The sequence below is a fragment of the Myotis daubentonii genome, chromosome 11, assembly GCF_963259705.1.
Source record: "Myotis daubentonii chromosome 11, mMyoDau2.1, whole genome shotgun sequence".
In the NCBI taxonomy this organism is placed as follows: domain Eukaryota; kingdom Metazoa; phylum Chordata; class Mammalia; order Chiroptera; family Vespertilionidae; genus Myotis; species Myotis daubentonii.
In genome coordinates this window covers 14528787-14556707 of record NC_081850.1, presented here as the reverse complement: position 1 = coordinate 14556707, position 27921 = coordinate 14528787, and the positions used below count along the sequence as shown (strand labels likewise).

The following is a 27921-nucleotide window of genomic DNA, read 5'->3' as shown; positions in this document are numbered from 1 at the left end:
AGAACTTTGGGTCTCACAGCGTGAATTCCTCGAAGTCAGCCTGGGCACACGCCACATGCAAATGCCAGTGCTTTCCCAGCCTCCTCGGTATGAAGGTGAACAATTCTATTCGCCGGGGTTCAGGAATGCCTAGTCATGCCCGCGCTGTATTTAGGACAGTGTCGGTGGCATGTCAAATGTTGGACCATTATGAATGTCAGTAGACACCATTCCCAGAAGAGGGCCATCCGAATTTCGGTTCTCTTAATTCATCTCTCTTGGGAATACAAAGAAGTCTTTGCTCTGAGACCATCCATGTGGCCCTTCACAGTTTTCCTCTAAATATCCAGGTTTTCAATATTGATAATCCCAAGAGGATATGCCCTAATACTTCATCACCTATAACATTTGGGGATACCAGGCTAACCTGGCTTTGAATTTTATGATTCAACTTATGAAAAAGCCCTTTTGGGGGGGAAACTGTATCTCAATGTAGAATAGACCCACAGGCCACCTCCTGGAGTTTCCACATCTAGGGCTGTGGCTCTCAGAGCAGACAGCAAATGAACCCCAGAACTCTGTGCAAGCCCAGCGCACGTTGCCGTGTTGTGTGGCACTGGGTCAACATGACAGCATGATAGCTCGTTTTTCCTGTTCTGACTTAAACGGGGGAGAGTCGTGCCTACAGATAGTTTCCCCAAAGCTCCTCCATAGGAATCACAGGAAGTGCAGGCTGGGTCTGGGCGGGGGCTCTGGGAATGCCAAGGCCGGCTTCTGCCAGCGCCTCTGAGGATGCCAGCGTGTGTGACCACGCTTTTCCCCACTCTGAGCCACGATGAAGACACGCTCTCCCAGTCCAGCTGAACTTTTGAACTCCAATCCGGAGCTCAACATGAGAAAACTCAACAAGCCCCTATGGAATGCCTGCCAAGGACATCGCCTCTGTGGAGGGGGGTTATGAGGTGCAGTCCTGTCCCCCACTGATGGCAGAGGTGGTGGTGGTGGTGGTGGTGATGTTACCTCATAAGGAAGTGGCTGGTATCTTTACCCAAAAAGTCCCATAGTGCTCTCCTCTTATTATTATTTTTAGATATATTTTTATTGATTTCAGAGAGGAAGGGAGAGGGAGAGAGAGATAGAAACATCAACGATAACAGAGAATCATTGATCAGCTGCCTCCTCTATGCCCCCTACAGGGGATTGGGCAGCAACCTGGTCATGTGTCCTGACCAGGAATCGAACCGTGACCTCCTGGTTCATAGGTGGATGCTCAACCACTGAGCCACACCAGCTGGGCAGTGCTCTCTTCTTGAAGGCCCAAAGGAAAATCCTTCCCAGGACTCAGTACCAAGGAAAGCTCTGCTTCTACTGGGGGTTTAGCCTTGTTACTGACTTGTTCTGTCTTTGGACACCGCGATGACTTTAACAGATCATATTTTTCTCTTTGCTTCTAGACAGATGTGCAGTCCTCTGCAATGATGACGCTGGCCATTATGAGGCATTCTCATGCCCTGGCTCTACCCCTGACTCCACTTCGTTTACTTGTACTTGCTTTCCCTCAACTCTGATTTAACTACTTTTTATTCTCTACTATTGTGTACCTTTTATAAGCTGCTTCAAGTCCTTTTGTACACAGTGGATTTTGCACCACCAGATCCTGTAAAAATACAATGTGGCCTCAGGTTTGAATCCTGATCCTGTCAGTTATGTGACCTTGGGCAAGTCGCTTAATATTTCTAAGCTTTATTTCCTCCTTTTAAGTTGAGGATAATGGCATTTACATTACATGGTGGCTGTGAGAACTAAAGGTAATTTACATAAAGACTTGGTACTTTGTAACTATTAAATAAATAGTATCCTTTATTCTTATTAATGACTGGGCAGATCGTTGCCAAAGAATACCTAAAGGCAATGTGTGGAAGACAGGGTCCCAGACCCACGGGAAGTGTCATGTGACAATAGGGGCAGAGATTGGAGTGACGCATCCACAAGCCAACGAACACCAAGGACTGCCAGCCGTCACCGGGGGCTAGAAGAGGTGAGGAAAGGTTCTTCCTTAGCAGGTTTGGAGGAAACATATTCCTAATGACTCTGGTTACAGCCTTCCGAGAGAATACATTTCTGTTGTTTTAAGCCACCCAGTTTGTGGAAACTTTCACAGTAGTTCTAGGAAATTAATACCTCCCGCAACTCCTTTTCTTAGACACCACCCTAAACTCAAGCATTGCTCAAACATTTAAAAAAAAACCAAAAACCTAAAACTTGGAGCATGTGAGTCTTCTGTCAGTCTAAAAGAAGCTCACTTAAATTTTTCCATAATAATGCCTTTTTTGTTCTTTATGAATGTCAAGAAACCTTATGACCACATACAAGATGATAGTGATTAAAAGAAGACACTGTCCTCATCTATGCAATAGAGGCAACTCCTTTTAAAATATTTATCCTAGACAAGTGGACATCCCTGTCCATCACCCACTCCACTCCTGTCATTTCTTTCTAGACTACAGGCACTCTCTGATGTGGTCTGGGAAGAAACCCACATCTACTCCGGGGTAAAGTGGAGGATTATTCTCGAAGGTGTTATCTTTCATTGCCAACGTCTGAAACATTATGTGCTCAGAAATGAAATCCCCATTGGGGTTCAAATGGACCAAGAGAAACCATAGTGTGACAAACACATGAATGGAAGCTGTTCTGGGAATCCCAAAACTGAGGGTAGGTTTTTCTGATGGTGTGTACTCATATATTTGAATCCTTACCCCATCATGTTAAATTCCCTTTTATCAGGGATCATTCTCTTAGAGCTCAAAAGACTCCTGTGTGGGAAGTTACTATAGGTATAACCCAAAGCTGGGCTAAAAACAGAACCAAGAGTAAGTTTGCCCCAAGAGTCTCTCTTAGGGTAGTATGATACAGTAACAGCTCATCGGAGCATTTAAAACAAGAAGTGGCACTACTGGGGGTGGAAGTGGGAGGGATGATCTGATCACATCTCAGCAGGTGAGCCTCACAGGTTAATACCCAAACTTGAAAAACATAAGAAATCGCATGCAGTCTTTTATTCAACAAGCAGTTAGTCTCTTACAGAAGGGATGCCATGAAAACAAAACTAAGGCACATGTCTTGCCTGTAGGGAAAGATACATGAGTCAACCACACAATGCAAAACTATGTGTTACCACTAGAGTAGAGGTGCTCGCGACCTAACCAGCCCCAGGGAATCCCAGAGAACAGCCACGGGAGTAAGAGAGGACACTGAACGGACGCTGGTGCTTCCATTTGCCCTTCTGTGGGCTCAACTGTCCTCAACCCCTGACTTTGTCCTACCCGGACCCTATACCTCAACTAAACCCCAAAATAACTTCCCTGTTATTGACACATGACTTCCTTGGAGTGAAGCATCCACAAGCCAAGGAACACCAAGGACTGTCAGCCAGCACCAGGAGCTAGTCATCCAACAAAGAATTATTGAGTAGCCACTATGTGCCAGGTGCCAAGATAGGATCCAGGTCTGGTGACCCATTATCCTGGGCCTCCTATTCACAAAGGGTTTATAAAGTAGATTATTTATATTCTTAGCATATAGACAGTCACAGAGATACACTTACAGGATTAAACCTCAAAGCATACTACACTTTTTATAATCCTGTTCTGGCAATTAAATATATATGCAAGTCGCCCAACTCCCAAGCCACACATCATCCATGAAAGTGACCCAGGTCTCCCCTGATCTCTTAGGGGTCTGCTGGGCACTCAGAGGGTGCAGCCAACAAGCTGGTTGTTGCACTTGCACTCACAAAGCTTAGTGTTTAGTGTGGAGACAGATATCAAGTAAGGACACCTAGTTAAACTGATACCCGTAGCTACTGCCTGGGAGGACAGGGCATGAGCGGAGGCTTCGTTGACAATCCTGGCTTTCATGTATCTGAAATGTTTGAATTTTTACAATAAGAACCTATCCAGGTGTTACCTGTGCAGTCATTATACATGTCTACATCTGGTACATCACTGAGAGAGAAACAGACAAGGGGGCCACAGGAGAGGCTAATCCCAAGGCAGGAAACAGGAGGAATGAGAGAAAGCCTAGTTGATGGAGCTCCAGGGTGGGTCTCCAGGGTGGGTCTGGTGCTAACAGAGCTGCACACAACTCTGTGGTGGCTGTTGTCCCCACGTCCTGTGGGAAGCACAGCCAGACACGGACACAGGCATCCCATCTCTGAGCTCTCTGCTGGGCCCAATCACCTACTGACCCCAAATGAAATGACTTACGCTCCAGTTCTGAGTAACATGGATGATCAACATGTTACTCTCGAGTGCTGGATTGAAACTTGCCTTTCCACGAAGAGCAATGAATCTTACCCGCAGATGCCAAATGCCCCTGAGCTGAATCACAGTTATCTCGTCTAGACTGAAGTGGCTCATTGATATTCTGTCAAGCAAATTGTGTCCTGCCCATTACTATTCACCGTGTGATCCACATGCACTTCCCACAGTTCCATCAACAACACGGCAAGCCTGCCAACCAGCTTCCCCTCTGAGGAGAGCTTGACCAATGTAAATAATCTCAAGACATCACTAGAGAAATGAGAACAGAGATCAGGGAAACAGTAGCCATGACCACACACAGCCCACTAGTGACAGGCTGGGCAGTTGTGACACATTTCGGCAAGAATGTTTCCTTACACTGTGTCTCTTTTCAATTTTATGATTATATTCTGAGATATATTCAGAAGGGATGGCTTTTATGGAACAGAGGTATGACTAAAAACTGATCATCCAATAGTGCTTCTGATCAGAGTCACTGTGTGAGTGCGCGCGCGCGTGTGTGTGTGTGTGTGTGTGTGTACTATTTTGTGTTAACATGGCAAGTTCCCCCTTTGGAGTGCACATGGTTGTGAGGGATACGTACACAGTAAAGCCAGTGCAGAGAAACACAATTGAATGCACCTGTGCACCAGGTGACGGCTGGCAGAGGACGAGCTTCCTGCAGAGAACTTCATGTCTGACTTCTGCTTTATGAGGTCAGTGGAAGCTTGCATGGTGGAGAGGGTTGCCAGGTAAAATAGGGAAAACCCAGTTAAGTTTCAATTTGGAATAAACATTGAATGATTTTATAGGTACATCCCAAATATTGCCCGGGTGTTCCGTGTTTTTATTTGCTAAATCAGGCAATACTAACGGTGGGGAAGATATGCATGTCAACCATCTTTTCTTCTTTGTCAATGAATATTGTCAACATCAGCATCAGTGAATGTTTATAGGACTTGGGGAATGAGGTCCTTGCTCCAGGGAGGGCCTATCAATGACTCCTGCTCCCTGAAAGACTCGAGCATGCCTGCTTCTCCATCACAGACCCCTGGAGGTCCTGGACTGTACCTTACTCCTCCTTCTGCAAGACCTTGCCCAGTGACTGGCATGTGCTAGGTGCTAAAACTACAGTTTGCAATAAATGAGGATATGATGTGGAATGTCTATAAAAGCAGAAAAATTTGGGTGAAGGAAATAAAATGACAACACTGTACATGGAAGAAAATACAGGGAACTTAAAGATGGTTAACAACAGCCATGAGTTGGAAGCTGTTACGTGAGGTATACAAGAAGGTGTTGCCCTCAGATGTGCTTTGCACCTTATAGAGGCTGTGTGTGCACTTACAAATATACGTGTGTATTTATATAAACATATATGGTTTTTTAGTGAAAAGTTTCAAGAATAGTACATTGAATTCCCATGTATTCTATGTTCAACTGAATTGGAACTGAGTCTTATTAGATGGAAGCCCTGGCTCGGTTTTAAGTAAAGGAAGGAATAGTCAGCGAATATGAACATTTTCTACCCCAGCCAGTTGCTCAGTGGTTAGAGCGCCGGGGCACATGCGGGAGGCAACCAATGGATGTGTCTCTCTCACATTGATGTTTCTCTCTTCCTCTCTGTCTCTCCAACCTCCTTTCCACTCTCTCTAAAAATCAATGGGGAGAAAAAATATCCTCAGGTGAGGATTAACAACAACAAAAGAATATCAACATTTTCTAAAGGCAACAAAAACCCCAGCCAGGTTAGTCCTTTATTTGATAAATGCCAAGATCAATTGACCAACTGTTTTGTGTTGTTTTTTTTTTAATCTTTTGTGAGGCCTGGAAAAATCAAATAAAAAGAGAAAATATCCAAATCTAGAAGCTTAATTTAACAAGATCAGCCTTACAATCAAATAATCATAGTCACTTGGTCAAAGTCTATGATTAAATTCTTGGAGGATCCCTTTCTCTTATGTCATACTGGTGGGTGAGTGTATAGAGACACAGCCTACAGTTCTTTCTCAAATACTCTGCACCAGTCTTGTTACTGTGATCTATAGTACTGGGATGGATCATCCGGGCTTCTAGGAATTTCCAAAGTCAATGTAGTCACCCAAAATGAAAAAAAAAAAAAACAAAAAAAAGCCTCACAGGTAAAGGAAAGGGGCCGAAACCCTGAGAACCATACAATGACAAATGAGAAAACTCCTCCCCACTGAAGATATTCAGGTGTATAAAAGGCACACAACGGCATACGTAAGACCTAGCACAGAGTCGTTCATCTGGAGTATTATGAATCCTTTGGCCTAGAAGAAAAATGAACACCCAGCCTGACGTGATCCGAAAGTGTGTGTGGCCGGCGTGCCTCACGGGCCTGTTCATCACTGGCACGCTCTCTCTGGGCTGTGACTTGCTACATATTCATCTTCGTAGAGTCACCTGGCAAAATGTGAAGCTTCTGACCAACATGAGCAAACCATTTCCCCTGGAGTGCCTACGAGAAAACAAAGCTTTCCAGTTGCCCCGAGAGGTCCTAGCACACAGCCAGCCTCTTTTGCACAGAGACATCCAGGGCGCCTTCTATGAAATGTCCATGCTGGCCTTCAACATCTTTGCTCAACCCACCTTCCAGTCCACTGGGGAAGAGAAACACCGGGAACAAATCCAAACCGGACTTGATCAGCAACTGCAGTACCTGGAACAATGCTCGCAAGAAGAGAAGGGAAAGAAAGACAAGGAAGAGATGGAGGAGGAGGAGAAGAGACACTCGGGAGCTAGGACCCCCCAGCCCAGCAACTTAGAACTGAGGAGGTATTTCCACAGGATAAGCAGTTTCCTGAAAGACAAGCAGTATAGTCACTGTGCCTGGAAGATCGTCCAAGTGGAAATCAGAAGATGTTTCTACTACTTTCAGACACTCATAGAACTACTCAGAAGGAAATAAGGTAGATTTTTTAAAAACTAACATTTCATTTCTCTCCAAAATCTCCTCCTTCTTTATTTTCTTTTAAGAATTGCTGGGCTATTCTTTAAGCCTGCTCTCGGCTGGATTGGTGGTGGCGTATGTAATGTTTACTGTCTCTAAAGTTTGGCCTTGCAACATCAGCCACATTCACTTAAGAGAAGTAAGGCCCACTGTCCCCGGGGTGACCAAGAGTCTTGTTACAAAGTTTTTTGTTTTTGTTTTTGTTTTTTTAATATATTTTATTGATTTTTTTACAGAGAGGAAAGGAGAGGGATAGAGAGTTAGAAACATCAATGAGAGAGAAGCATCGATCCCCTACTGGGAATGTGCCTGCAACCAAGGTACATGCCCTTGACCGGAATCGAACCTGGGACCCTTCAGTCCGCAGGCTGACGCTCTATCCACTGAGCTAAACCGGTCAGGGTTGTTACAAAGTTTTAAAGGAATGCCATTCCCTCTCCTGCTTCTACTCTCTGCTCCTCTTTCCTTTTTCTATTTTGTACATGCTTTGAACTTCACCTTTCAACTTCACCAAGCCAATGGCTAGAGAATATGGATCAGAGGATGTTTGAAAATGGAACACCTCAATGACTGAGCCCTCTTGCTGCCCAGGTTGTTTAGTCTGAAGTTCAACTTGTTTAAAGAGCTTATACAAACTTCCATAATTAAAACCCTCCCTTTCTCTCCCTGCTCTCAAAAAGAGAAAAAAAACACAAAACTTGAAATTTCTGGCCCATTTGTTTCTCAGCTTGGTTTATTTGAAATGGTATGAAGTTTGTAGGAGAGCGAAGATCCACTCTCTCGTTTTGGATGGTTGAGTTAGAAACCATTAAGATCCTGTTTAACCTTTGAGAGCCCATGATTCGAAGGCAGACAGACAGCACTGTTCATTCCTAATGCATATTATTTGACTTATACATGTAAAGGGGTGGAAAATGATACAGAAAAGTGTAGTATCTGACTTCATTGTTTTGTGTGTCTGAAATGAAAGGCCCACGGTCATACTATGGTAGAATTTCATATTGTATTTTCCCAGTTAGAAGATCACTTTCTCCATGTTAAGTAAATTATTCTAATAATACACAACACTTTAATATATTTTATCTCTTTATAAGTTATTTTGTACCCAGATTACCTAGATTATTTACTTAAATTTTCTTATGTGGTCCCTCATCTGTATTAATCCACCGTCTAGCTGAAATGAACTTTATCTTCCTTTTTCTCCTCCAACCCATTTCAGAATCACCTGTCTACCTTCAAGCAAGAACTCTAGCATCGAGGTTTCGGCTACACAAATTCACAAAAGAGGGTAACATGTACCTGGTTCAGCCCCTGGGAGAAATCTCCTGCTATTTGTGTTGACAGTGTGCTGCTAAAGTGCTTAGATTCAAGATTCATCCAAGTATAGGACTCAAACAGTACAGCCACACGGGAAGTCTTATGCTAAAACTGAGGCAAACTTCAGTCAAAAAGTTAGAATAATTAAAAGAACAAGTTGTGCATCATGGTATGCTGGTTATCAGTGGAAGGAGCAGACCATAAAATGAGTTAGTATCATCCACTCAATAAAACATCTTATCAACAGAATTGTTCTACAAAAAAAAAACAGAACAACACAAAAACAATAGTACTACAAGCTGTAAAGGAGTTGGGGTGTGCAAACTACTTAAGCAGAAAGTATGCACTTGGATTTTCCATGAATTGCTCTAACAATGCCTTTGCATGGCCTCCCTAATAACTCTTCTGGGATTATGTCAGTTACTTTCGTAATTTATGTTTGTAGTCTTGCCAAATGTTTGCTGTACAAGAGGGAAGAGATCGTACAGGCAGGGGCAGAAGTCAGAACAGAATGCTTTTGCTAAGAGCACCTCTAGATGGGAAAAAAAAACAAAACCAAGGCCACTGAAAAACAGGTAAGGACACAAACTAGTATCTTCCCTAAGGAAGAAACACTAACAGATAATGTGTTTCATCTAATTTAATGATTTAAAAAATGCAAAAGGAGACGACAGTAAGATACTCCCTTCCCATCTGTCTGGCAGAGATGAAAAAGAATACTACAGAGCAGTGGTTCTCAACCTTCCTAATGCCGCGACCCTTTAATACAGTTCCTCATGTTGTGGTGACCCCCAACCATAAAATTATTTTTGTTGCTACTTCATAACTGTAATTTTGCTACTGTTATGAATCGTCGTGTAAATATCTGATATGCAGGATGTATTTTCATTGTTACAAAATGAACATAATTAAAGCATAGTGATTAATCACAAAAACAATATGTAATTATATATGTGTTTTCCGATGGTCTTAGGCGACCCCTGTGAAAGGGTCGTTCGACCCCCCAAAGGGGTCACGACCCACAGGTTGAGAACTGCTGCTACAGGGTGAGAGGGGTGTAGGGTATAGGAAAGATCCTCTGTCTATTGTTGGGGGAGGGTCAGCTGGCACAAGTCCCTCCAGGACAATAAGGCAATCAAATATCCTAAAAAGGCAGCAGCTCCTCTGACCTAGCTCTCCTACCTCCAGAAACTTATTCCAAGGAAATGATTGGAGAAGACTGTTCCCCAGAGCCTTGTTTATAATATTCCTCCTCCCTTTGTTTTCATTGTCACCTCTCTGTAGTTTCTATTTTCTACAGTAATTTTTGAGGGGATCTCATTCTAAAATTAAAGAAACCTAGAAGCTTATCTTCCACTACAATTACCCTGCGTTCCTTGCTGGGGCAGCTGGGACCAGCAGTGCGGGGCCACACTGTTACGGATGCCTTTGGGCACTTAAGAGCCTCCCAGCTCTTGTTGCTGCTTCTCTCCTGCTGCTGTGGCGACTGCTGCTAAATTTCAAACCTTCCTCGGGGACCATTTTCTTCATGAAGTGTTTGTAAAGTGCCTCAGGTGCTTCAAAGATTTTACTTTTTTCTTTTGTTGATCCCACTGGTAAAACCCAGAAATGGCTGGAGAAAGTGCTCTATGTGTCACCTTCCTGATTAGCAGCCTCCTTTGTTCTTTATTAAGAGTAAGCGCCTCCCCTACCCCCCACGGTCTTATGTCCATTGGTTATGCTTATATGGATGCATACGAGGCCGGGGGGAATGCCAAGGGGGGGGCGGTGGGGGGAAGAAGGAGACATATGTAATACTCTTTGTAATACTTTAAACAATAAAAAAAAGGAGTAAGCGCCAAAGTCCTGTTGCGTCAGGTAAAGGGGAAACTTCTAGATCTGCAGAGACAAGTGCACTTAAAATGCCCGAGTGGGTACCCAGGTGGCAGGCGTTCAGATGGAACCGTCCCCCTTCCCCTGGCTTGGGGTAGGGATTAAAAGGTGGGAGATCAGGGGCTGATCGGCCATCTCACAGGAAACACCGGTATAGGTATGGCTCTTAGTATCTTAGCAACAGGTGCACAGACTCCGCCTCCTCACAGAGCCCCTTCCTGGGCACCCTGGAGGAGGACCCTGCCATCTCAAAGGGGCTACTCTGCTTTTGCCCTAGTTCCTTAATCAATAGCCCACACTCACTAAGAACAAGCACTGCGTGTGAGCACCTAACTTGTGAGGGGAACGCAGGACAAGAGGGCCACCTATCATCCAGCGGGCGCCACCCGCAGGGCCGCTCCGGGCCAGTCCCAGAGGCTGGCGCTTGGAAACGCGAACGCTGCCCGGGCGGCATCTGCGCTGTGGCCTTCGCGTCCTCCTGTTCCAAACGCGGCGAGGGCTCTGGGATTGAAACTTGGGACCCTGAGCGCAGCCAGCAGTCCACGTTCACTCTGTAGGGGGCCGCCTCCCCGTTCCTGCCAGGCGAAGCTTGAGGCGCCCTGGGTTCTTTCCCTCCTCGTCCTCTTTAAGGCTCCTCGCCAGCTCTCCAACCCTGGGAAACTCCAAATCTCAGAACCGGGGCTCCCTGCCGGCCCGAGTGCCCCGATCCCCGCCGGCTGCGGAGACTGAAACCCGCCGGAACCCCCACCCCCCCGCCCCGAAAGGACACCCGGGGTGGAGCGGGGCCTCGCTTGCACTCTGGAAAGCGGCACCCCCTGTGGGCCCTGCGCCCTCTGCGGCGCGCGCGGGATCCGATCTGAGAAATGCGCCCTGGGCCACAGGCGGCCGAGGGGGCGGGGAAGGAACAACTTTCCCTCCGCCTTCCAACCGCAGGGCCGGGGTGGGGCGGCCTCGCCGGGGTCGGGATCCCGGGCGCGAGCGGGCCGGGCGGCTGGCGTGGGGGCGGGAGTGGAGGGCGCTAGGGGCTTCCTTGTCGCCCCAGCCCCGCCAGATGTTGGAAAGCACACAATAGGGGGGACGCGGAGAAACAAAAGGCCATTCGCCAGGACCTCGATGGCCTCTGTCGCGTGGTCCCCAAGGAAAGGACGTCTGGGGGTTGTGTGTGTGTGGGGGGGGGGGTCAGCAAGGTGGGTGCCAGGGCATCCTGAGGAGTTCGGGGTCTCTGTACTTGCTTAGCAGGAGCCGGGGGCGGGCCGTTTATCCTCCCGGGAGGGGTCCCAAGGCAGGGAGGAACAATCCAAGGAAAGTTAAAGGGTTTTCACCTTTTTCCTCATAGAGGGAAAGGGAGGGGCGGGATTGCAGACGTTTGACAGTTGTCGGCCCTGGGGTTCAGCGGGATTTGTAGGTCCTTTACACACCCTTTCCCCCCAAATAAGCATCCACAGTTCAGGGGCGACCGGGCGGACGCAGCGCCCTTCCCCTCCACAGCCCCACGCCGAGCCTCTGCTAAATCAAGGCGCCCCAAACGTCGCCCCTGCCCGGCGCACTTTTGTAAAAGTTTGTCTTCCCGCCACCCACAGCCCAGCACGCACCCTGCAGTCGTCTGCGACCCGCGCTGGGTTCGGGGACAGACTTGTACCCCGAAAGAAGATGGGTTATGCTGATATATCTTTTAGAATCCAGGCCCCGGACCCAGGGTGGGGACCAGGAAGGACGCGCGAAGAGCCGGCCGGGAGCCAAGCCTTGGGCAGGCGGGGAAGCGGGGTCCACCACCTCCCGAACCCTTTCCCCCCCCCCCCCCCGTCGCACCCGCTCCCAGGTGCGCCCAGCACCTCTGCCCGCCTGGGCGCGACCGGGCGTGAGCAGCTGCCGGGCGGCGCCACCTCCGCCCTCGCTGGGAGCGTGTGCTCACTCACCGCGGGGTTTTACCTTCGGCCCGGGGCCCTGTCGGCTTCCTGCGCCGGGTGAGCTGCAGCGGCAGAGAGAAGAGGGCGAGCTCGGGGCAGGAGAGGCGACTCCCGGGGAGCCACGCCGGTCTCCGGGCAGCGAGCGCCGGGCTCCGGCTGCAGTCTCTCTGCGCCCAAGTAGCCCCCACACGCTCTCGGCGAGCGGCTGGCGCGCGGGGGCGCCGAGCGGGGACCCCCTGGCGGCCGCTCGCGGAATGGCAGCTCCGTGGGGGAAAGGAGTCAGGTCGCCCTGGGGTCATCATCCCTAGGGAAAGAGGTGGGGAGTGGACAGTCTACCGGGGCTCACAGCCTTCAGGAAAGGCATTGACCCTCTGGCCAGGAGGGCGAGGGAGGTATCAGACCAGAAAGGATGCGTTCTGGGCACACAAGGCCCCACCCAAGGCTCCAAGGGACCTGGAGAGGGGAATCCTTTATCTGACTTGACGGCCTCCCAGAGGGGAGCATTCATCTTGGGGAAATACTTTGAGATTATGCTGGATTTATTTGAGCAGGCTGGGAGTAATGAAATGAACATGGACTTTGAAGGCCCACCCCCACCTGCCACTATGTGAGTGATCTTCATCAGTATTCCGCTCTGTATATTGGGGAAAGCACTGTCTACCTGCAGGGTGTTTGTACGGGGTAAACTAAGCATAAAAAGTATTCTTCGTTCATAGTAGGAGTCATTCAATGTAAGCTTCCTGAAGAAAAGAATGCATCTTCCCCATCTCTATCCCCATACGTTTGCATCTTAATGCACGCCGATTGAGCGTTATGACTCAAGTATTACAGTTGACCAGGTAACTAAGTATTACAGTTTACAATTCTTGCTACACAATTTAAAGAGTTATGAAAATATGTTAAATAGAAATTAGGATTATGTATAGAAAGCATCCCTTCCCCCGCCCCCAAAGTGGTTTCCGCTACTATGAATGAGAACCTCTAAAACCACACACATGTTTTGCAATACCAAGTTCTTTCTAGTGTTGCGAGAAATATTTAATACTAGAGGCCCAAAAATTTGTGCACTCGGCGGGGAGGGGGGGTCCCTCAGCCCGGCCCGTGCCCTCTCACAGTCTGGGACCCCTCGGGAGATAACAACCTGCTGGCTTAGGCCTGTTCCCGGGTGGCAGAGGGCAGGCCCAATCCCTAGGTGCAGCCCCTGGTTGGGCTCAGAGCAGGGCTGACTGGAGAGTTGGGGCACCACCCCCTGTCATGCACAGAGCAGGGTGGATCGAGAGGTTGTGATGCCACCCTCAGTCATGCTCAGGGTAGGGCCCATTGGGGGTTGGGGCACCGCCCGCTGTCACACTCAAGGCAGGGTTGATGCGGAGGCTGTGGCGCCACCCCCTGTCACGCACAGAGCAGGGCCCATCAGGGGGGTTGGGGCTCCAAACCCTGTCACGCACAGAGCAGGGCCCATCAGGGGGTTGGGGAGCTCCCCCCTGTCATGCACAGAGCAGGGCCCATCAGGGGGTTGGGGAGCTCCCCCCTGTCACTCACAGAGTAGGGCTGATAGGGGAGTTGGGGCACTGCCCTCTGTCACACACAGAGCAGGGCGGATCAGGGGGTTGGGGCGCCGCCACTGTCACACTCAGGGCAGGGCCGATGGGGAGGTTATGGCTCTACCCCATCACACACAGAGCAGGGCCCGTGGGGGTGGGGGGGTTGGGGCGCCGCACCCTGTCACAGAGCAGGGCGGATAGGGAGGTTGTGGCCCCGCCTCCTGACACACACAGAGCTGCAGGGCAATCAGGGGGTTTGGGCTGATCCCGGTGCTGGGAGGCATATTACCCTTTTACTATATAGGATAGAGGCCTGGTGCATGGGTGGGAGCCAGCTCGTTTGCCCTGAAGGGTGTCCTGGATCAGGCTGGGGTGCCTGGCCAGTCTGGGTGAGGGTATGATGGCTGTTTGCAGCTGGTCACATACCCTTCAGGGTGGGGGCCCCCACTGGGGTGCCTGGCCAGCCTGGGTGAGGGGATGATGGCTGTTTTCAGGCTTGCGGGTGACTGGAGCTCCCAACTGCTCCTTTTTTTCTTTTCTTTTTTTATTCTGGGCCAGCTTTATCTCTGGCTCCAGCTCTGAGGCCTCTGCTGCTGAAAGCAGGTATCTGGTTTGTTTGTGTTCTATTATCAAAACACTGTATCAACTCCAACTCTGAGATCCCAGCGGGCTGAAAGGAGGTTTCTGGGGTTTTGTTTAGCTTCTATATTTGTAACAATGTTTCAAACTGCAAACTCAGAGGCCAGCAAGGCAGGCGGGGAACGTTGGAGTCCTCCGTCACTGAAGCAAGCAAGCCTCATGTTAGTTTCAAGCTGCCTGGCTGCCGGCCGCCATCTTGGCTGGCAGTTAATTTGCATATCGCCCTGATTAGCCAATGGGAAGGGTAGCGGATGTACGCTAATTACCATGTTTCTCTTTTATTAGATAGAATATAGTCATCATTTCATGATATTAACCCTGGATTAAATGATTCCATGTAATTCTGTGTCTTTTGGGCAATGCAAAGATATTGGAGATTGTGAGTATAAAACTCAAACATGAGGGGGGTGGGAAACAGAAACAAAAACCCAGCCACCAAGCAATGTCTCTGTTCATCACCGAGTAATGCCATCTCATTTCCAAACTGCCTCAAGTCCCAGTTGCAGCTCTTAAAGCTCCTTTGGATCTTTTAGCCTCACAGCAATCAGTGAACTTCATCATCCAGAACAATTAGAAGCAGCATCTCTTAATCATTGCAGGTTACCTTTAACGGCCCCGCTCTGTCACTCAGTAGTCCCTGATTGGGAAGAGGCTGTTGCTTGCTCAAGAATTCTCATTATGTGATTTTTTCCATCCTGCCCCTAAGAGAGGAAAAAACAAAGTTTCTTGCCTCAGAACCTAAGGCAGAACATTGAGATCCAACTTCTACCGTTGGAGAGAGGTTCACCCTCCAGGGTGTAGGTGAGCAGGGCTCGCAGGGGGAAGAGGGCATCCGGGTCTAACCACAAACACGAATGGAACTGTCTCTCTTTCACCTTGCTTGGAGGGCAAAGGAAACCTTTATCCCACTTCCACACCCTCATTCCTTCCCTGGGGAGGAATGGTGACGCTGTGATGGGGAGGAACTTCGGTATTTCCTGGAGAATTTTCACCAGGGAGTGGGGTCAGTGTGATGAATGGTGCCCCGGCTCTCAGCCAGTCTGTACAGCTGCTCAGCCTGTTACCTGGTGGCTGGAGGAGGACAGGCCAGCGTTTAAAACCCAAGCCCTTCTTGGTCCTCTGTCGTAGTCTGTTCAGGCTGCTGTAACAAAACTCCCTAGACTGGGCGGCTTTTAAACAAGGGAAATTTATTTCTCACGGTTCTGGAGGCTGAGAAGTCCAAGATCAAGGCATAGCAGATTCGGTGAGGACACACGGTGTTGCTAATCCCCACATAGAAGGGGGCGGGAAGCTCTCTCGGGCCTCATTTATACCAGCACTAATCCCATTCATAAGAGCTCTGTCCTTATGACCTTCCAAAGGTCCCACCTCCAAATATGACCACCTTCCGGTAAGGATTCCACACATGAATTTTGTGAGGACACAAACATTCCATCTACACATCCTGGGTGACATCTGAATCTCCAATCCAGCTCTTATCAGAACCTTGCATTGACTCCATCATGAACTGAACAAGATACTGCTTATTTCTGGCTGCTAATCCTCATGTGTACGCTTCCTTGCTTCTGTAGAAAAGCAAGCTGAAGGGAAGGGATGGGGAAGGGAGTTCAGCTACCAAAGTTCACCCAAACTGAACTGATCCTCCACCTCCAACTAGTTCCATCTGCTGTCTTTTCCCCTCAGTGAATGGCCACTCCACCTTCTAGTCCCGTAAGGGCCCAAATTACAGAATCATGTGTAACTTTTCTCCCTTTCTATTCCACCTGTCATCTGTCAGCAAGTGTTGTTGGTTTTACCTTCAACCGTGCCGCCACCCTGGTCTAAGCCACAGATACCTATAGCCTCCTACCTAGTCCCCGGCTTCTCCCCTCTCCCATATGGTCTATTTCCAGTACAAAAGCCAGTGTGATTCCGTTAAAATCTATGCTACATTAGGTCACTCTGCTCTCAAAATCCTCTTGGTGCTTCTTACTCAGAGTAAAACCAACACAACTAGGCATCCCTTTATCACTGACCTTGTTACTTACCACCTTCCTTGTCACAATTCCAGGACATCCACACTGCCCCCTGTGGTTTCTCGAAATGCCAGGTAAGCTCCCACTGCAGGGCCTTAGACTTGCTGTGCCTTCAGCCAGGAACACTCTTTCCTCAGATACTTTGTGACTGACTAGCTCACCTCCTTCAGCTATTTGTTCAAAAGTCACCAGGGGCCTCCCCTTTCAACTCTGTCTAAAATTACAATCACCCTTCTAACACTTGCCACCTGCATTCCCTGCTCCAATTTTCTGCACATAATTTATTGCATCTGGTTTCTGATATATATATACTGCCTGTCTTTCCAGGGCGGCTGTAACAAACTTAGTGGCTTAAAACCATTGAAATTTATGATCTTAGAGTTCAGAAGGTTAAGAGTCTCAGTTCTCATAGGGCTAACATCAAGGTGCAGGCAGGGCTGCATTCCTTTTGAAGTCTATAGGGGAGAATCGGTTTCCTTGTTTTTATCAGCGTGTACAGCCCTCCTGCATTCCTTGACTCACAGTCCCCTTTCTCTATCTTCAAAACTATCAACAGCGGGTGGAATCCTTTCCATGTGACATCAGTCTGATCTTTCTGTTTCCCTCTTCTCCTTATAAGGGCTCTTGTGATTACAGTGGGGCCTCCAAATAATCCAGGATTGTCATCCTGTGTGGAGGCCAGCTGATTAGCAACCTTAATTCCACCTGCAGCCTAATCCCCCTTTGCCACAGAATGTAACATAGTCACAGGCCATGGAGATAAGAGTATGGACATCTTTGGGGGCCACGATTTTGTTTGCCACACAGCCTTACTCTTTCAATTAGAGTATAAATTTCACAAGACAGGGATCTTAGTCTGTTTTGTTTCTTGCTCTATCCCTAGACTAGCTCAACAAATGTGTAGGTACTGTCTATGGACTGACCCAAATTCATACTAGTATGTTGAAGCCCTACTCCTCAATATGATGGTATTTGGAGATGGGGCCTTTGGGAGGCAATTTGGGTTAAATTAACTGATGGGGGGGGGGGTCATAATGAGATGACTGGGCTTACAAGAAGATAAAAGGAAATTGATTTCTCTCTCTCTCTCTCTCTCTCTCTCTCTCTCTCCCTCCCTCTCTCGGACACGGCGAGAAGGTGGCAATCTACAAGCCAGGAAGGGAATCCTCACTAGGAACCAAATTGGCAGCCAGCATGATCTTAGTCTTCCCCCCTCTAGCACTGTGAGAGGCAAATGTTTATTGTTTAAGCCACCCAGTCTACAGAATATTTTTTATAATAGCCTGTGCAGACTACTACAGCACTCAATAAACATTTATTAAATAATTATTGAGGAGACCTTATCATAGGCACTATAAATAGTGAACAACTATTATGCACCTACAGTATGCCAGGTACTTGCTAAGCACTTTACATGAAACATCTCATTGAATTCTCACAAGGCAGCTTACTAACAAACAGCGGAGCCCTTCCTTTCATTCTAACTATCCTATGTGGCAGGTCCAGGTGAAAAAATTATAGAATAGAAAGTTGAAGTAACTAACTTAAGGTCATGCAGCTAATACGCTGTGTAAGCAGATTTTAGACTTGGCAGTGGGATTTAAGCCCATGGCTGTAACCCTGATGCTCCCCTATCCCTATCATGTGGCCATGGGCAGCCCTGGGTCTTGCCCTCAAGATGCTTACAATCCAATAAAAATGATGAGATACACACATAGCAATAATATGAAGAAGACTATTGGGGGTAATAGATTTCTGTGGAGCATAGAGGGAAAGGTTAATTCTGGATTAAGTTGATTGTAGGGAGTTTCAGGGAGAATGTCGCATCTGAGCTTAAAGATGGTGAACATCATTGGAGTTAGACAGTGTGTTTCAGATAGAGAGAACCACTGGAGTAAAGGCACAGGAAGGTAGAAAAGTGCTAGATGTGTTCTGGAAATCAAGATGAGTCTACCTCGTATGAGGACCAGGCCTGTCGTTAGAGGATAAGGGCTAGGATTCCAAAGAAAAGTTAATAATTCTTGTGAACAGATGTTAATGGAGAAAAACTACCTGAGAGAACTGTCGAAGTAATGTCTGAAGCTGTAACTCAAAAGGCAACGAGTAATGAGAAGCGTGAACTTCTTGCTGGGCAAAATGTTTTCAGAGGCTGCTAACTCTGACTGCACATTATAGAAGGGCACTCATGGACCCTCATTCTGGGTCCGGGACACAGTCTCATATAACTTAGACTCACAAAGTTCACAAAGAGATCAGAAATAGATACTGAGACAACGGGGCTACGCTGACCTTTGGACAGGAATGGTTTCCACCATTCCATTTCAGAGATGAAGTGAGTAAGGCAGGAAGGATTGAGTGACTTGCACAAGATTATGCAACTAGTAAGATTGGGACATGGATTCGGAGTCTCGTGACTATTAGTGCTCTGTGCATCCTGGTATAGAAGTGGGAAAGGCACAACCGTGCATGTGTCCAACTCAAAGCTGTCAGCTTTTAGGCTGCTTCAGACGGTCCTTTCCAGATTCCTATGAAATATATCCAAGGACCTATTGGAATCTCCCTTCCAAGCTCTTCTAGGGAAAATAGCAGAACCAGCAGCACCTGGAAGATGCATTGCAGACAGACAAGGTGCATGGCGGTTAAGAGAAAGGGCCTCAGGGTCAGAAAGGCTCATGCCAGCGGTGCCTAACGTCTCCAGGTCTCAGCTACCTCATCTTCTGCAATGGGGATAGTCACATAGGTAGCTGAATGCATGTAAGCTGCTTAGCACTTGCCTGTCACATGGTAAACGCTCAAGAAACACCAGGTCTTTTTCATTGCAGCACATCTCACAACACCCTCATGAAGGCAAAAAAAAAAAAAAAAAAAAAAAAGGAAAGAAAGAAAAAAAGAAAAAAACACACACAAAAAAAACCAGAACCCAGCACATCTTACATTCCACACTGAATTCAGAAGCCTCACTGTCCCTTAGGATACCATTTCCTGGAATTGGGAACAAAAAGAGAATATTTCTGGGTAGTTTGATGTACAATGAATAACATTCACCATCTCTGCCCAAGTCAGTGCAAATTACTTCTCATCAATTTCAAATGGTTTATATATTTCCTGTAAGAAAAGCCATGCGGGGCTTCAATGGTGTGTAAGAAAAACCCCAGAAAGATTCTGTTGCCAAACTGCCTCATTACAGCTTCCTCTGAGAGGCTACCAAAGAGCAAAGGGATATCAGAATCAGAAGGGGGTCACCATGGCAACATCATAACAGATTGCAATGGAGTAAAAGTGGAAAGGCATGTTTGCAGTCACTGACAAGCAGACCCATAGTTATAATGCTCTGGAGCAAGCATGTCAAACTCAAAGGCTAACATGGGCCAAATAAAGAAGGTTTAAGTTTATGTGGGCTGCAAAAAAACAAAAGCTTCAATTTTCATAGAAATGTAGGTTTATTTTGATAGAGACATGCTGAATACAAAGGGCTGAAATTCATGAGTCATCATTAACATAAAATAATAGAACATTTTAATAAAAATTAATATTTTTTCTTGAACATTAACTCACCAGACACTGAATAACTGCACAAATTAATAAGCCTAACGCAAATAAACCTATTTTTCCTGTTCTCCGAAAGCAAAATATTTCCTGTTGCGCACACCAAACAACTCAGTACAAGACTAATGACATGGCCATCAGCTGCTAAAGTATTCGCTGCTAGTATTAGTGGAGAGAAATGGTGCGCCTGCGTGTAAGACACGTAAGGGAAATGAATGCAACACGATTATAGTAATCAGTCATCAGCGAACTGATATGTAGTCTGTTACTAATAATTGCATATAACAGGATATTGTAAAAATTAAGTTATGAAATTTTTATTGAAACGTTTCTTACATACCATTATATTGGCTGGGCCACGAATGTGACATGCTTGCTTCTGGGGAGTAGTGCTCAGAGTTCAAGGGCTATTCAAATTGGGCCTGGTGGGAGGGCACTCCTCTTCATTCTGACTCGGCTGATTGCCCAGTGTCACGGAGTGCTAACTGAACTGGTTGGGGGCAGCTCACTAACAGACAGCAGGGCCCTTCCTTTCACCCTAACCAGTGAGCTCACAAACCTAAGTGTCTACCTAACAGCTTTTCTAAGAGAAGGCACATTTTCTCCTTCCTTTGATTTTGTTTTCAAAACCCTGACTAGTCAGAAGGCTGCAGAGATTGTCTCAATGCTTTATTGGAAATCTTTGGGTTCTGGAAATGAATGTGCATGGTTCCCCCTAGGCACTGAAATAATGGCAATTCAAGCAAAAGATATAGATATATAAAATAAACATATCTATACTGTATATATAAAACATGTATAGAAGTATCTTTAGACATATATATGTGTCATATATATATGTGTGTGTGTATATATATATGTGTGTGTGTGTGTGTGTATCTCTTTTTAAGACATTTCAAACCATTACAGAATCCATGTTATATGAAAGCATGTTTTCTGCAGGCATAATTCTTTTTTTTAAATATGTTTTTATTGATTTCAGAGAGGAAGGGAGAGGGAGAGAGAGAGAGAGAGAAACATCAATGATGAGAGAGAATCACCGACTGGTTGCCTCCTGCACACTCCCCACTGGGGATCGAGCCCGCAACCCAGGCATGGCACATGACCGGAGTTGAACCTGGGACCCTTCAGTCCACAGGCCAACACTCTATCCACTGAGCCAAACCAGCAAGGGCAGGCATAATTCTTAACATTTATGACACTAGGCATTTTCTCTGAAACCCACATTACGTCAGTCCCGCTTTGAGGAGGAACTGAGCATGGTGACAGGGTTTGCGGGCTGGGCAGAACCCACGACACTCTTCAAAGTTGTGTCCGTGCAGCTGAGCAAGCCAGTGCTGCTTGGAGCCCTAATGGACATTAATCTGCTTCAATTCTGTAAGAATAAAGTCGAACTTTCTCTCCCAAGTTATTTTTTTTAATTAATTTTATTGAAATGAGACTGTGAGCTTCCTTCTGTTCTGAGGATCCATTCGTATTTTTCCTGGGGACCCAAGTTCCCTTCAGATCTCCCTCCCAGACTGTGGGTTGTTTTCTTTAATCGCTTGATTCTTTAATAAGCCACTCTTCTCAGGAGGTGAGCCTGATGTTGTTGCTCAGGCCTGACACAAGCCAGGTGTGACACACGTGTGGCCAGCCTCAGTATTCTCAATGATGGAGAGGAATTGTCTCACCATAAAACAGCTCAGCTTAGGGGTGACCCAGGAGGGTCGCTTTCCAGGTGAAGGACAGTGAAAGGTCGTCTCATCTGGAGACATCACAGCCCAGATCCCCAAATCAGTTCCAGAGGGAGCCTGCATCACCTTTCTCAAATGGGAAACTCAGACCGTGGAGGACAGGTCAGAGAGTGGGCGTCACGGGTGTTCCGGCTGGATCCCAGTCCCCTCCCTCTTCCAAACAGGAAAATAAATGATGGGGATCTCAATCGGACTTTCTCCTGAAGCGGGAAGCACACAGCCTGACCACCTTTGTGATCCATGGGGCCCCCTCCAAAGCCAAGCAGTCTGTCGTTAACTCCCAGCGGCCCTGAACGGCAAACCAAGGAACATCTTTGGTGCCTCCTGAGCTAACCTGGAGGGTCTATGGAAAGAAATGGAGAAGTCAGTTTTCCTACTGTCGGGCTGGAGGGGGCTGTTGATGAATGGGGAGCCTCTCCAAACCACCCCTTGCCTTCCTGGCATAAAGGTGAACAAGGCTTTTCTTTTCACATCACAGTGAAGGCAAGGCACAAACGTGAGGGTATCCCTCATCCTGACCTACCCTTAGCCTCCAGCTGCGTTACCTACTCAGGACCCTATTTTCTCAAGATCCCAATGAGATGTGATACACTGCTCAATATTAATTTCCTCCGAAGAGGCCACTGCACCGTTTGGAAAGCCCCTGGGGTGGAATAACTATCGAATTTCTAAATGGCCTCTAGCCAGTCTCAAATGTGATAGAGTTTCATGTCCAGTAAAATGAAAGAGACTTGCCCTGGGTATTGAGCAACCCTGATGCTGCTTTTCTGAGGGAAAAAATATCTCCCTGAAGGTTTTTAGAAAAGTTTGTTAAAACTTCCCCCCAAGTCTTATTGCTTAATGCTCAACAGTCTCCAGAGATGAATGGATAATTCCCTTCCTTCCTTCTATTTATTCTCGCCTTCCTCTCTCCCTCCCTCCCTCTAGCCCCTCTTCCTTTCTTTTCCTCCCTTCCTTTGTTACTTTGTCCCAAAGGGGCTTGGGGACAGCTAGGCAGCTCATCAAGATTTCTGCCCAATGTCCCAAAAGAACAATTCTCGTTTTTTTAAATAAAATTGAATCATACTTTCATTCCCTTCCCTTGTCTTTCTGCTTCCCTGTGTTTTCTGTTTATCTCAGCAGATGCTAAGCCAGGTTTTCATTTAAAGTTGCTGCTTAAATAGTGGACAGTCAGCACCAGAAGCCAAAAGGGACGCATGGGGTGAGAGCTGGAAGGTCCCTCGGGACCATTGGCCTCCATGTAACACAGCTCAGGAATGTCCGCAGGAGAGGGAGGGCTGGGAACTCACGCTTACCGAGCGCTTATTATGCGCTAGGAGCTGTGCTGGCTATCAGCTCATCCAATTCTCACAGACATTACGAAACTTGCCCAGGGCTCACGCAGGCCTTCTTTGGCGCTCTTAGACCCAACGTTGTATCACCTTGCATCCATCAGCCCTGTAAGAACTGAGGTTAGAGTTCAGGGATAGGGTTTGGTAGACATCCTGGGTGTCCCTCGTCACATCTCTGGTTCCACTGCATCCACAGTGGCTGGTTTCCCAGATCTCTAGCATACACCAGGTGTGCGCTCACGGTGCCCCTTGAGGCTGTTCCCACAGCTGCAGGAGCCCGCTCCGCCCAGGAACAGCAGTGTCTGTACGCAGGGAGGACGAAGGCCCCAGGGATAACCAATGGGAATGAGGGCCGATGAGTAAACGCTCTACCCTCTTGTCCTTGAGGTGGACAGTCATGGGAGGATTCTGGATGTGTCTTACAGACCCACGCCTGAAGTGGCCGGTCGTCAGTTCATCCTCAGATTGGCTTTTCCTTCTTATTGTTCCAGTCGGCCTGCTCTGACTCCTGCTGCCCAGAGTCACCTCCCAAATAAACTAACTGCACTCACATTCTTGTCTCAGGCTCTGATTTGGGGGGAATCCAAAGCAAGATCATCGGGTTCTGGGTGGACTGGAAATAAAGAACATCTTGTGTGCTGAATAGGAGGGAAGAAGGTTATTGTGGTGAGGCCTGTAAGCAAATATGCTCAGACTAAACCAGAGAGAGACCTTGAAACAGAGAAAACAATTCCAAGCCACAAACTCTATTAAGGAATTTTCACTTAAGTAGAAGTCTCTTTGAGGAAATACATGCAAAGTGTTCAGTAAACATGCCCGGGAGGAAATGCATCAGAACATTAACTGTTTTGTTCTTTTCTGAGTAAATCTTCAATGGAAGTTCCCTTGATCTTCCTCACTTTTCTATCCATCAGTCTCGACTGCCCCCTGGGGAATTGCCATTCCTATCTCTGCTGATAATACCTATTTTTCCTGCTCCTTAAACTCCGTAGAAGGTGCGTAGCCATCATTCTGGGCCTGGAAGGCAGCACAGCTTGTTAGTTAGGAGTAAGTCATGGGCAACAGAGCAGGTCAAGTTCAGCTGGGTGAGTTGGTCCGTCAGTCAGGTTTTGCTACAGAAACAACCCCCCAAATTCAGTTGGTTAGAGCTGAGGTTTCAAAACTTCCAAGTTAAAGCTTCAAATCTCAAAGCTTAAAACTTAAAACAAAGATTAATGTCTCATCTTAAGTTGATGGGGTGGGCAGGGGCTCTGCTCCTGTAACTCCCCCTGCAGGATGGAGGCTGTGGAGCAGCCATTCCTGGGCGCTGCCAAGGTGGCAGAGTGAAAAGGAGACAGAGACAAAGCTCACATTGGCTCTCTAACCTTCCTTTTGATTTTGGAGATTTTGTTGAATTCTTTTTTTTAATAAACATTCTATTTTTTAATTGTATTGGAGTGACATTACTCAACATGAACATATAGGTTTCATGTGTGGATTTCTAAGTTACAAAATCTGTGTATAGGACCATGTGCCCACCACCCAAAGCCAAATCTTCTCCTGTCACCTCACATTAGGACCCCCTTCTTCCCCCACCCCCCTCCCTCTGGCAACCACCACACTGCTGTTTGTGTTCATAAGTTTGTTTTATATCCCACATGTGAGTTAAATCATATAGGTCTTAGCTTTTACTGTTTGACTTATTTCACTTTGCATAATGTTCTCAAGGTCCATCCACGTTGCTGTAAATGATGCTATTTCATCCTTTCTTATGGCCGTATAGTATTCCATTGTGTATATGTACCACATCTTCTTTACCCATCCTCTATCGCAGGGCACTTTGGCTGTTTCCAACTCTTGGCCACCGTGAATAATGCTTCAATGAACATAGGGGTGCATATTTCTTTGTGTATAAATGATTTCAAGTTTTTGGGGTATATACCAAAGAGTGGGATTGTTGGGTCATATGGTAGCTCTATTTTTAATTTTTTGAGGAATCGCCAGACTGCTTTCCATAGTGGCTGTACCAGTCTACATTCCCACCAGCAATGAATGAGGGTTCCCTTCTAACCTTCCTTTTGAAAGCGACACACGTCATTTGCTCAAATGTCTTTGGCTAAAGAGAATCATGGAGTCATGCCTAAATTCCACTGAAAGAGAAAGTACAATCCAATTTCCAGGTGAGCAAAGAGAGAAAGAAAGCAGGATAGTTGTGAAAAATGTTCATCACATTTGGACAGTCATTGAACGTATGCTTCAGTGTCCTCTTCATGGATCATGGGATATTTGCTTTACAACTTTGTTCTGAGGGTCAAATGAGAATTTGCTCGTAAATCACCTGGCACATAGCCATGGCTCAATAAATGCTGCTAATCTGACCACGGTCCTTTGTATACCTGAAACATAATATTGAGGTTTACCCCAACATTTCCCACGTCTCTGAGATAAATAATAGCAAGTTCTTTCACGCTTTTCCATAAGATGTTATTTTCTTGATTTAAAAATGTTTTATGTGCCCACTCTCTGAATTTCTCCAAATCCTGTCCATTTTAAGTTATGGATTCTAGCACAGTGCTCCCCACAGAGAGAGGACCTGAGTCCTACTAAGGAAAGAGAACATACTTTGTTTTGAAGGGGAACTAGACAAAGATGAAATGATCATCACTGTGTTTACTATTTATAGCAAGTACTATTTTAGTACACAGATAAGCACAGCATAAGTTCACTAGAACATCCTGAGCCTCATAAGAGAGAACATTTTATTGTGCTAAAAAACAAAAAACAAAAACAAGGGCTAGTTATAAAGTTACTATAATAGGGCTCCTTTGGCCAAAAATGTTATTACGGTTTCAATGACACCATTATCTTGTCAACAGAACACATGGAAGAACCTGCAGGGGCTTCCTCTGGCGTAGACTCTGGCTTTCCCCAGGGAAGAAGGGGATTGGTAGGGTCTCAGCACGGGCTTGAGGCATGGGCTGTAGTCTCCCGTCCCTCATCATCCTAGTTTGGTCTGGAAAGCCAGGATTTTGAGTATCTAGTCAAGGGACTATCTCACTGTCCTTGGGTTGGGTTGTCCTGCACCCCCTCCCCCCATCTTGTTCTCACATGACAGTCATTGATTGACTCTTAGCTTTATAAGGTGCTCTTCATTTCAGCAGAATTTGGGCCAGGGACTCTTTCTGTTCAGCCAAGCGGCTCATGTGGACCTGGGGTTGTTTACATGTTCAGGACCTGCTATTGTGAAACTCTGAAGAAGTTTATTTTATGTAGCTGGGTTGCTTGCACCAGAATGAATTAATTTGCTCAAGTTATTTTAAAAATGTGGGTGGTTTTTTTTTTTTTAGCTTCTTAGAGAAGCGCTCGTCTTCTTGTTCGTGTGGGTCTAGGCCAGCAAAAAATGCCATGTGTGTTGATGGAAGCCAGAGGATATCCAGCCAAACTGGACCACAGGTTTTCAATTTGGACAGAAAAACCTTTGCTCCCGGGTTAGTTAAAACACTGTCCTGCTGGTCCCAGGGCTGGAATCCTCAATGCTTCTAGAGCCCAGAAGGCCATGCAAATGAGCCTCAAACTCCTCCTACAGGTGTGTGGGCGGGGCCACCACAAAGGGACATTCATCCAGGACAAACACTCACTGCGGCCCAGTGGGAAATGACCAGTCCAGCAGCAGGGAGACGCTGGAGGTCAGAGGTCGGGCTGGAGACACAAACACACTTCCTTATCTGGGTCAAATGGGCTGATTCATCAAACTACCTCATAAACACTTCACCTCACGGGTTGTTGTTGCTGTTTAATAACTCTTTAGGACATAGATTCTTACCTTTTGGGGGAATCATTCACCCCTTTGAGAATCTGAACATGGCTATAGACCCACCACCCATAAACATATACCTACAAGTCAGTGGTATGATTGGGATAACATCATGTATTGTCAAAGGGGTCCATAATCCCCTTGCTTCAGAATCTGGGGAAATTTTAAACCAGAGACTATCCATCCTTTCAGAACTTCCTGAGTTCTTGTTTTATGGCAGGCACTGTGGTGGGAGCTGGGGATGCAATGATTGTAACACAAGAACCAGCCTTTTGAAGCTCAGAGTGCCATGAGACACAAGCAACCCATAATGATGATGCATAGAGTTAAGTGGTATGCTAGGACTATGATCACAGAAACCTACGAGAGCCCTGAATAGAGGGGAATTGAACATATATTTAATAAACATGGCATGCCAGGCAATTATGTGTAAGCTAGTGCACAGACATGGTCCTCGCCTTATGGAGCTTGAAGTCTGGAATGCTTTAGTCTGAAGTTGAGGGAGGGGCCTGGACAAACACACACTAACCGAGGTGAATCCTGGCGGACAAGTTGATCCAGGTGAAGTGCCTACTTCAGGCAGTGAGAGTAGCATGCACATCGGCCCGTGATGGGAGCACAGTGAGTTGGGGAAGTGCAGGTAGTTCACGGGCTCCCATGATGGTGTGAATGGTGAGGAAAAGGGTGGAGAGGTTGCTGGGTCAGATCCCTAGGCCCTGTGCTTCACCATGGATTGCAGGCTTTATATTGTGTGAAAGGTTGCCAGTGAGGTTCCTTAGAGCAAGTGAGTGAGGACATTAAAGAGGATATTATTTTAGAAAGATCACTCTGCCTTCTGTGGAGGAAATGGATTGGGCAGAAGGACGGTGGTTAGTGGATGAAATTATGGAGACCAGAAGAAAGCTGTTAATTCAGATGAGATACAATGAGGTTCTAATAGTGGCAGTGGAGACAGAGTGGAAGG

The 27921-nt window shown here is 46.8% G+C and overlaps 2 protein-coding genes across 10 annotated transcripts in view; one reads left to right on the top strand and one right to left on the bottom strand.

Annotated features, from left to right (window-relative positions):
• Nucleotides 1-16833, bottom strand: part of MOB3B (MOB kinase activator 3B) — a 184518-nt gene extending 167685 nt beyond the window's left edge. For 3 of the 9 annotated variants that reach the window (XM_059656505.1, XM_059656503.1, XM_059656504.1), the window contains exon 1: nucleotides 12363-12698. The gene's annotated coding sequence lies outside the window, so the exon portion shown is untranslated. Of the gene's footprint in view, nucleotides 1-12362; nucleotides 12699-16559 lie in introns of those variants that run through there. The other 6 variants (XM_059656509.1, XM_059656506.1, XM_059656508.1 and 3 more) reach the window with 5 other exon arrangements.
• Nucleotides 6424-7249, top strand: IFNK (interferon kappa). Its single transcript, XM_059658735.1, has one exon. The coding sequence runs from the start codon at nucleotides 6589-6591 to the stop codon at nucleotides 7213-7215; it is 627 nt and encodes a 208-aa protein (XP_059514718.1). The 5' UTR covers nucleotides 6424-6588; the 3' UTR covers nucleotides 7216-7249.
• Nucleotides 16834-27921: the final 11088 nt, after the last annotated feature.